We start from the raw sequence: 11,624 nt of genomic DNA, 5'->3' as shown, positions 1-11,624 counted from the left end.
AGATGTGTATAAGAGGCCCATTCCGTGTGAGGCGATAGCTGGTGATAAGGATTCACCTTGTTGCCAGCTTGTAACAATTGATGCTTACGAAAAATATTTTTAGAGCACTTTCAATCTGATGGCCATCCGTCTTTTATGAACACTTTACCGGGTCATAGTACAGTAGGTCCTGTCGCTTATGAACACTTAGTAATCATTAAGTACATTATGGTGACAATAACTTATCGCATGTGACGTAGTACCGTATTTATTTTTACTATAATTATACTATCTTATCAAAAGTCGAACGAGCTAACCATTGTTTAACCACTTGTTCCTCCATCTCTTATTTCTGAACACGCCACATAAAGCACAAACCAACACTAAGCAGTAGATCGCACATCAACGAAGGCTATGTAGTTCCTAAAATCTTCGTAAGTTTTATTCTTACTTTGCTATAATTATAGTTAATGATTCACTATTTCATTTGTAAGATTTTGGAAATGCATTTCAAATAGGTTGTAGGCCCTACATTTAGAAAAAAACAAAACATTTATATTCTCTGTTCAGGACACGGGCCCCGACCTAAACGTTACTGTATCGGTTCGTATACGTGAACAGCAGTGGGATAGCTGGCGTCAAATAAGTGGAAGAGGGCAGTGGGGGCTCCAGTGAGGTGGGGGTGCAGTGTGATAGGGCTCCCAATGGGGAGAGGTCATCAATCCTCCGGGCTCAACACAATTCTTCGACAGACTGAATTTATTAGGATAGGAGACACTTATTCCATAAATAAACTTCAAATCTCTAAAATGTCGAAGTTTCCAGGAGCCTCGCCCTTGACCAGTGACCTCCTCCAATGGCTTCTCATTGTTGTCATCGTACTCCCGTCTGACAACTCCTGGCGCCACTATTGGGGTGGGAGAGAGGGAAGATTTGGGTGCGTGGTCTAAATTCGGAGTGGGATCAAATGGCTTGAATTGGTTAGTCTGTTCATACAAGATTCATATTTTCGATCGACAGTAAGTTGTATATTTTATTCTAATTTTTGGTAATGATAAATGTATTAATTTATGCTTTGTTTCCTTGTATAGATCGAACATTTCTCTATTGTAAAATAAAAACATAAAAAAAAAATCATAAATTATATGTTAATATAGCTTAATGAATCTATACTACACCTTATTCACAGGATCCCACTCATCTAGACGTCACAACTGTATACGAAAGTAACGAAGCAGTCTGGTGACCATGAAGTATTTACATAGGGAACAGTGAGTACGCTTCTCTATTATGATAATTTGATAAATTAAGATAAACAATTAATGAGAGAATAATTTCAAAAGGATGACAATTTACGTTGAATAATGGCTGTGATAGAGATGGTGCTGATGTTGATGATAATGATGACGACGATAATGATGTTGATAATGATAATTAACATTCATGAGAAACCTGGTTCATTTTAACTTAATTTTAAGGTATAACATGTGGAAGCAAACAAACAATTTATTGATAAACATTGCTTGATTGTTATGTCACAGAAACATAATAGTACAGGCTATCAGACAAGAGGACTGGCCATCCGTAAGAAACATCATGGAAAATGAACCGCACCTTAATGAAACTGTGGATGAGGTAAGTACTCAGTTGCTACTAAATTTATGATCCACTCCAGATGTGATTTTTAGTAAATTATTAATAAAATATTATATACTATTACCTCGGGCTAACGAATTTCACCAATATATTCCCATAATATATTTTGCTTTTTGTGTACTTTTTATTAAAAAAAACAAAACAAAACAAAACAAAAAAAAAAGAAACATCTAACTGTAACTAAGAATGAAGTAACTAGTCAGTTGCTACGAAATTTAGGAGCCAAATTCTTAAAAAAATATTGGAAAATTATTTTATTCTTTATAATCTTCAACTCGCCCTAACGAAGTTCACAAATATTTTCCCACAATATGTTTAGTAAACCACATTGTCATTCTTGATAAGTACAAACCGTGTAACCAATATTCATTTTATTTCTGTTAACAATAAATAAATAACTACGTAAAAAATAATGATTAAATAAATAAGCAACATATAAATAAGGTAATAAATAAATAAATAAATAAAGGATGCAAGTGGCTTAGCGCAGGTGGTTGAGGGCAGTTTTAAAAGAATATAGGCCTATTTAAAGTGTCATCTAATAGTGTACAGGTTAATTTCAAATAGCTCTGATTAACAATAAACTAAAGTATGTGTGACAGTCAGTTATTTAAACACAATCTGTGTTAAAATATATAAGCTCGTTTTAAGTATTTTTCCTAATCTAATATAGGTCAATTTCAATTCAACAAATCAATTAATGGAAATTATTATAATTTAACTCGCCCTTACGAAGCTAGCAAATATTTTCCTACAATAGCAGGGGCGCCGCAAGCTACAGCCATAATATCGACGCTGGTTCGAACGGTACGCTCGCCTGTGGTTCTGGTGTTCTCGGATAAGGACTAAACCGTATGGCCCAGTGTATACAATGGCTCGTGTGCACTATAAAGAACCCAGTACATCCTCCGAGACGAGTAGGGGAAACCCCGGTGTACTGGAACGGACAGCCCCTGTGGTGGACGACGAGAATTGCTGGTACCGGGTTACTGGGTAGCACAAACACGAAGGGACTCTAAAAGTCATTGATCGAGTTCTTAGTCCTATCAAGCACCCTGAGCATCTTAAATTGGATGGATGTGTGCGCTATATTAAACTACAATATTATTATTATTATTATTATTATTATTATTATTATTATTATTATTATTACTATTAATACGTTTAGAGCCTTTAAAAAATAAAACAAAATCTCGTTTAAAATATACCATGCTGAATTAGACTACATTGTTAATTTTTGCTACGTACAAACCGTGTGACTAATTTTCATTTTATTTTTATTATGCTTGCAACTTCATTCGTTAGTCGATAAAATTTGTCGAAGATTCCCCTGATAAGTTAAAAACCGAGTCTAGCGCCCTCTGTAGTTAAAAAATATATTTACCAAAGATCTTATAAACACAAGATAGCGTGTTTATAAGATCTTTGGTATTTTACCCATAGAGCTATTTTTATTTTAATGTCGATGGCATTATCATATCATATTATTCATTTCGTAAGTAATTCTAACTATGCATTCATGAAAAAAAGATGCAAGATAAACACGTACATAACTTTTAATACGACTAATATCAATGGGTAATACACTGCTTTTTGTTAAATTATAAATAAAATATAATAATTATTTGCAAAGAATTGCTATAAGCAAACTTAGGCCCTACGTATATCAATCTTATTACAGGGGTTTGAACTTATATATACTTTTTTAATGCATAATATGTTAATTATATAATTTGTTTAATGATATATCGTGTTGGTTGAATTAAATTGATCTCACTCTTCATTTCAAATATGCAAACGTAAATAATTACCAATCAATTGTGGTAATATCTCGTGTTTCTCACAACACGATAAACTTCGTCTCAAGTATTCCTCTTAATTTAATATAGGTTTATTTCAAATAGCTGAATAATAAAATAAACCGAAGTATGTGTGACAGTTATTTAAACATAACCTGTGTTAAAATATATAAGCTTGCTTTAAGTATTCCTCTTAATCTAATATAGGTTAATTTCAATGTATTACTATATTATTTGCACTTTTACAATATCGATGACATTCAATATCATAATGCTATTCACTTCGCCTTAATATAAAAACAGTATACAAAGTAATTCAATGGGGCACTACCGTATGCGTCCATAAAATGAAATACAGGATAAAAACCTACATAATTTTTAACTAATGTCAGTGGGTAATACACATGCTTATCGTTAAATTGTAAATAATAATAATAATAATAATAATAATAATAATAATAATAATAATAATTGGCGACGAATGATTATAAGTAAACTTTGGCCCTACGTAAATCAATCTTTATTAGAGGGGTTTGAATTTTTATATATTTATTTAATGTATAATTTGTTAATTTGATAAGTTTTTTTTAATGATATATCGTATTGAATGCTTTAGGTTGGTCTCACTCTTCATTTCAAATGTCCCAACTGAGATGATTATCAGTCAATTTTACTGGTAATGATCTCGTTTTTCCTAACACAATAAACTTCGTCTCTTGTGTTCCTTTTAATATAATGTAGGTTAATTTCATATAGCTGTTTGGTAATATAAACTGGATGTGTGACAATTAGTTACTGTATTTAAACATAACATGTGATCAAATAATTCTTAATACTATTTTTTTAAATACAACAAATAAATTAATAGGCTTTCAAATTATTTTATTCTTTAAACTGTTCAACTCGCCGTAACGAAGTTAACAACTTAGTGCTTTTATAAAAAAATAAAAAATAAAAAAAATAATTTCGTATATTTAAAATGCACTACTGTATGCTGAATTGATGAATTTGTAAAATATAAATCATGTGACCAATATTCATTTTATTTCTATTAGACCTACAAGTTAATTCGTTCGTTGATAAACTGCCGCGAATATTCTCCTGATAACGCGAAAAACGAGTCTAGCGCCCTCTGTAGTTCAATAATATGTACAAATTGGAACTTGCACTTTTACAATATCGATGGCATTCAATATCACATCATACTATTTACTTCGCCTTATGAAAACCGTATACAATGTAATTTAATGAGGCCCTATGCGTCCATAAAATTAAATACAAGATTAAAACGTGCATAATTTTTAATGCGGCTAATATCAATGGGAAATGTTATGAAATTATATATACTTATTTAATATATGATCAAATAATTATTAAAATAATACTGATTTTTTAATTCAACAATTCAAATAATGGGCTTAAATTATTAAAAGACGGGTGGTCAAAAATATAATTCTTCTTCAGAAATGAAAATGATATCAATAATTAAATAATAGGCCTATGTATTTACTAAGGAATTTGGATAATATATTAACCAGAATAAATTGATACATAAGAACTTGCGTCCATAAAATGTAATTCAGTATAAAAAACGTATATAATTTTAATACGACTAATATCGATGGATAATACACTTGCTTTTCGTTAAATTGTAAATAAAATATTAATATTAAAAATAATTGGCGATGAATGGCTATAAGGAAACTTAGGCCCTACGTAAAGAAATCTTATTAGAGGGGTTTTAACTTATATAGGCCTATTACTTATTTAATTTATGATCAAATAATTATTAATATAATACTATTTCTTTAATTCAACAATTTATTTAATGTTTTTACATAAATTATTAAAAAACAAGTGGTCAACAATTAAATTCTTTTTGAGAAATGAAAATGATATCAATACTGTAATTAAATAATAGGCCTAGTTATTTTAAATTTTAAACTCAAAAAACATTCTTGTGTTAGCTAATAAGTTCGAAAATATTATTCTATATATTAATTACTTTCATTGTATAGGCCTATTTTATACGGTTAAAAGTTTCAATAAAAAAAAGCATCGGTAGTTTACAGACGTACAAAATAATACGTACTTAATATTCTTTGCGTAAACTACTAAATTGGCCATGCGGCCGGGCATGCGGCATTCTGTTTTGGGACTTTCGTACTCAATGATTTATCAACTCTAACTGTTCCTTCTTATATATTAACTGTTGTATTTATTTTACTCGTGCTCTTCTTTGTAGTTAATGAGTAGGCCAATACATCGTTAAAATTATGTGTACCACACTTTGGAAAAACACAGATACCAATTCTAAAACAATTTTACACGCACCATTGTCAAGTATTCTATTGTATTTATACAATGTTAATACAGAGTTCACGCACGAACAATTTACAAGGCATAAGGCCTAACTGTACTGACAAAACATAGGCATGCTAATATCATTTTTTAAACATACTAAACACAAATCATGGCTCAAAAATTATACATTTATGTTTAGACATTTTATCCCTACTCTCTTTTCCAAACCACTTAAAAAGAATATTATTTTGATTTGTTATTCTTATTTTAACTCTTAATAATTATGAAAAAATGGACCAAAATTTGATCGTTAAAAAAAATTAATAAAATGAATTCAAATGAATGCGTGTATTATAAAACACATTTTTAACTGTTTATGATATAATAATTCCTAAATGATATAGGAAAATCATCGTACGATTTAAATTATGAAACTCGTAAAAAAAATATTGGTAGTTGTATGAACTGTATCGTAATTCAGTGTAATGTTTGTTTTCGTAGGACGACTGGACGCCATTAATGCACGCTGTGCAGTCGGGAGCACCAGATGATATGTTGGAGAATATGATTGAAACGGCAACAGTTGAGTGTTTAGAACACCAGGAGGTGAGTGGAATTAAATATCATTGCATTTTAAACATCACAAGCACACAGCATGTGTACACATCATACGACATACAAATAACTCAAAGTCAATTACTGTAATTTATTTCATGTTGGGTTAAAAATGGGATTTTTATTTCATGATTTATTTGACATTTTTTACAACACAGAAAAAGCCTATGCTCTGGTCATTATCACTAATTCATATGAAATATTGTGAAAAAAATACATTTTACACTTACAAAAATAGTCATGTTTGATTTATTCTGTTTAATACAGTTTACTGAATAAATTGGTGACAATAAAATTAATATTTTTCACAAAAAGTATTGTCGCTAAAAATCCCGATTTGGAAATATTTTACTATTGTGTGTAAAACATAGGACAATTGATACAAATATTTTTTTGCGCGATTTCGTCTAAAAAACCACATTTTAAAAATATTAAATAAAGTAATTAGTATTTAATAATGATGAATGTAATAAGTAATGTATATGTGATGTTTGTGAGTTGTTATGTGTTGTTGATATGTGGTGTGTGTATAGTTTCTTGTTGTTGTTTATTATTTCTTTCTCATCATATTCTACGTTTGTCTTGTAGCGTTCTTTTGGTTTCACTATTCTCCATCGTTTGGTGTTCAACGCACGCGTGTCAGCAATGAGACGCGTGTTGGAAAAAACCAACAAGAAGATTAACACGAAAGACATCGTGAGTACAGTAGAAGAAAACAACACTTTATTCATTGCTAACAAATTAGCATTAATTCACTCACAAACACATTCAATACATCACGTTCTAATTTTGTAATATTCTTGGTTATAATACTGAGATGTGATTTTTTATTTACAACTGGTTGAGAAATATTTTCCACTCAGTAGGGGAGACTACCTTGACCATTATTATTTGTTTTATTAATGCAACAAAAATAAACCACAATCCATTACTACATTTTTGTCAATATTATTACCATTAATATTAATACAGTACAGGTGCTGTATTATCCTATAATTATTAATTTCATAATACTTATTACCATCATCATTAATTACCGTAAGGTACCTACTTCATTCTTGCATTTCCGTATTATTGTTTTTTTTAAAATATCATTAACAATATAAAACAATAATTGTTATCAAAATTATTATTATTATCATCAATATTATTATTATGATTATTATAATATTACTGAAGTATCACTATTATTACCGGTAGGCGTTAATAAATTATGGTAGTTATAAATTATTTCAGTTACTTTTACGTTTGCGTAATATTTGTTAATTGATATTCTTGTGTTGTGCGTGTTCAACAAACTTGACGTTGATTATCATTTCATTGCAGTGGGGAAGCACACCACTACACTACTGTCTAGAGAATCGGATGCTGACGCACGAGCAACACAAGGAACTCGCAATTCTCATGATCACCTTTGGCGCATCGGTGACAATAAAGGATAAGGTAATGTACAGAAAAATGAAATGCATCAAAAGAATATCAGTCAATGACCTTAATACAACAACTGTATAGGAAACTACTAGAAACATTTTTACTAATTAAAACCGACGTAATATAATAATAATATAAATTCAAACCAAATTAAATCGAAAACAAAGAAAATCATACGAGTATTAATGTTGATTTTTAGAAAAGTTTTAGAAGTATGAGTTTAATAATGTTTATTATCAATTAATTGGATGGTAATTTACAATATAATTATAATGTCGTGATGATAACATTGTCGAGTGTTCGTTAGATATATTATTTTTATTATCATCTTTGAGTATTTAAGCAAACTATATTACTGTTTTCTGTTTATTTGATTTTTAATTGTCTTGCAATGGAATGAATCATCGCATGCTCGTGTCTGTTATTGCAGTGGGGAAGGACGCCTCTTGATGTGTACGATGAAAACGAATGTAAAAGATACGAAGAAACCACGAGAAGTGAAAAGAAACTACATTTAAAAGAATTACTTGAAAGTACGTTGATTGACTTATTAAATATCTGTGGAATCAAATTTTCAAACTCTATTTAAAACAGTACTTATCATACACCCGTATTACGCTTGACATTTATTTTTTTAATTTGAAATTCTACACAATTAATTTATTATTTCCACATTTTGATTATCGTAAAAAGGTTTATTTCATCGTAAACAATCAAAAATATATTTAAAAAAGAAAATACTAAATATTGTTGATATGTTTGTATATAAATTAGAACTATCAACTCCATCAGAGATTTTAGCCAGGGGTCCCGATGCCGTAAAAGCATTCAAAGATGCACTTCAAAACGGCGAAATAACAGTTGTTAATTCAAGACTGATGTTTCTAGGTCAAGAGGGTTCCGGGAAAACCTCTTGTGTTAAAGCCATGCTGGGAAAGGTGTAAGTACAACAAAATGCCTTGTATTAATTCTATAAAATTGTATTTTTATATTATATGGATCATTATCTTCCTTGCCTTCCTTTTTAATCGGTTTCAATATTTTTACGTGCAGTACAGTCCGTGCGTTTTCTACTGCAATTTAACTTTCAATATTCTTTGCTGTTTGTCGTGCACGCGCTTGTCTGCTGCGCATCCGTTTACTTGTTATTATTATTAGTATTATTATTAAGACTATTATTATTATTATTGTAATTATTATTATCATTATTATATTTATTATTGTTATTTCAATAATAGATTTAATAAAGATGAGCCGTCAACTGATGGTATTGTTAGCACGACTGTTTTCCAAACTTTTGGTGAGGATTACAGCAAATGGGAGGAGCAGGTGGATGTAGACGGTATGATTCTATAAATAGAAAATCTGATGTATACCAGTAGTTAATTTAACAACCTTTAGAACATATAAAAACTTAATAATAAATAGGCCTATTTTAATAATTCAATTTATTACTTTTTGTTCAATAACTTCACAATGTTGTGCCATAATTCTACAGAAATTGAAAGAACTAAACAGATACGTGAACAAGCTATCGCTGCAAATGTCGCAAAGACGTTTACAGAAAGTCCCCCAGCAGACCAATCAATGTCAAAATATGCATTTTTATCTACATCCGAACCTGACCTTACTGCTGCTACGTCCTCAACTGATCGTAGAGGAAAATCATCTCCATCAGCTTTATCTGTATCAGCAATTGATCCCAGAAAAAAGTCTTCTTTATCCCGTTGGTTTATGCGACAATTTAAAGGTAGATTTATTTAAAAGGTTTAGACCTACCTTAGTTGTCTCTGAGGCCTTGAGAATCACATTGTTTAAAAGTTGTAGAGTTCATATAATCGATCTCTAATTATATTGTTTGTGCTACTTTAAATACAGGTCGTCGATTTATACTGTAATTGATATAAATCTGTTAAATTTCATCTCTATTATCATGATAACAGTCATAATCATATTAACAAGAACGACCACAACCGTCATCACAACCACAATACTAAGAGAATGTTTCACACTTACAGTTCATTGTCATGTATTTTTAGGCAAAAGTGTATCTGAGGACACGGGAGTATCCACCAATGGAAGAGGTGTATCTCAGGACACAGGAGTATCGACCAATCAGCTTATGACATATGAAATACGCAAGAAAGTCATTGACAAACTTGCAAACAAGAGTTCTGGGCCGAGTGATGTAACTTGTATATGGGACTATGCCGGTCAACTTGATTATTATATTACTCACCGGGTAAGTGGACATTCTGTAAAAACAATCAGTGCAGTGATTGGTCATAATCATCACACACACAGCACTGAATATCGATTGCACTGTACTGCAAAACAACAGTGAACTGTTTTTCTTTTTTTTTTCATTTTATTCTGTAGTACATTTATATTTATTATGTAATTTTTTCCATGTTCCAAAAATTTGAAATATTTATATGATGAAGATATAATAATAATAATAATAATAATAATAATAATAATAATAATAATAATAATAACAATAATAATAATTGATTTATTTATTCCAACCATCTATATATTGGGGTTGACCCTTCCAGTTAGGCTGATATTCAGGGCCCTTTACATGATAAATCTGAAACAATAAAGATAAAGTCAAAAGTCAAGTTTAATAACAGATACATTCCTCATTAAACAAATTAACCTAGGTTCAGCATATTATACTTTTAAAAATAATAAATCGATTAAAATTTTGGAAATTGGCCCTACTAATTATTATCATTGCATTACATTGAATAGTGAGTACTATTGCACTGAGAACAAAAACAAATGAGTATTAGGCAACTGAAGTCACTGGTGTCCCATATGACAACGTAGCATAGCATCATTAATGATGTGAGCGTTGTCCTGTTTTTCCTATTGGTTTGTGTGTGTTGAAATTTAAGAACAGGCTCCTATAGGCGGCTTTAGAAATTATTAATGAATTAATTCAATGCTTTATTTCAGGCAACATGTCTATTAAAAATAATAGAATTCAGATCAGTGATAATAAAACCACTTAAGCGTCAATTAAGTATGTGACGCCAAACGTGCATTAATAATTATAAAAATAATAATACTTTATCAACATCGTGTGTATATAGCTCACTTTAAGAGACTACAGAATATTAGTATGTGTTCAACTTATACCTTAGTTAGGCTACGTGTATATATCCCTATCCTTAATATGATTTAACAATCCGCTGATCTTTTTCCTTCCAGTTTTTTCTTACAGATAGGTCATCTTATGGAGTTGTATTCAGTTTGCTAGACGCTTTGGATGAATTAGCAAAGCCAAGAGATCCCCAAAAAGTAAATGAATCAGTTAAATATTCCAGTGAATTTATGAAATAGAGTATTTTAAGTATAATTACATTATTTAATAATGAAAAAAAAAAGAAAATATAGGCGCCAATACAAATATCTATCAAAGGCCCTGAGTGGGGAATAACCATCTGAAATAATTTTCGTAAATCTCACTTTATAAATTATGTGATTTTTTTTTTGCATATTTCTAGGGATTTCTTGAGATGACAAATCTTCAATCGATCTTATTTTGGATAAGGTCAATATTTGAACATGCTGTACTGCTACATGGCTCTGAAGCAAAGAATGTGATCAATAGAATGATAGCATCACCGACGATTAGTCTGATTGGGACGCACAAAGATCTACTACAGGGCAGTGATGCTGAGAAACAGGCAAAGGTACGATATATATATATATATATATATGAATAAATTATATTGTGTTCTACATTCTAACTTAACGTTTCCGCATTATTATTTTCTGTCTTATTTTCTGTTATATATATATATATACATATATATATATATATATATA

General features: G+C 30.2%; 1 protein-coding gene and 1 long non-coding RNA gene across 2 annotated transcripts in view; both read left to right on the top strand.

Annotated features, from left to right (window-relative positions):
• The first annotated feature begins 45 nt into the window (after positions 1–45).
• Positions 46–1,250, top strand: LOC117111952. Its single transcript, XR_004445941.1, has 2 exons — positions 46–413; positions 1,169–1,250. It is a non-coding gene; the product is annotated as an uncharacterized LOC117111952 (long non-coding RNA).
• Positions 1,251–9,371: 8,121 nt separating this feature from the next.
• Positions 9,372–11,624, top strand: part of LOC117112442 (probable serine/threonine-protein kinase qkgA) — a 3,180-nt gene continuing 927 nt past the window's right edge. Inside the window, exons 1-4 of the mRNA XM_033255528.1 lie at positions 9,372–9,534; positions 9,824–10,026; positions 11,004–11,093; positions 11,300–11,488. Of these exons, the coding sequence (XP_033111419.1) occupies positions 9,372–9,534; positions 9,824–10,026; positions 11,004–11,093; positions 11,300–11,488 (645 nt within the window). The remainder of the gene's footprint in view (positions 9,535–9,823; positions 10,027–11,003; positions 11,094–11,299; positions 11,489–11,624) is intronic.

The sequence above is a fragment of the Anneissia japonica genome, unplaced genomic scaffold (assembly GCF_011630105.1).
Source record: "Anneissia japonica isolate Jap-2015-1 unplaced genomic scaffold, ASM1163010v1 scaffold288117_len521816_cov214, whole genome shotgun sequence".
Lineage (NCBI taxonomy): Eukaryota > Metazoa > Echinodermata > Crinoidea > Comatulida > Comatulidae > Anneissia > Anneissia japonica.
Note: the sequence above shows the minus strand (reverse complement) of the source record. Positions and strands in the feature narration are given on the sequence as shown.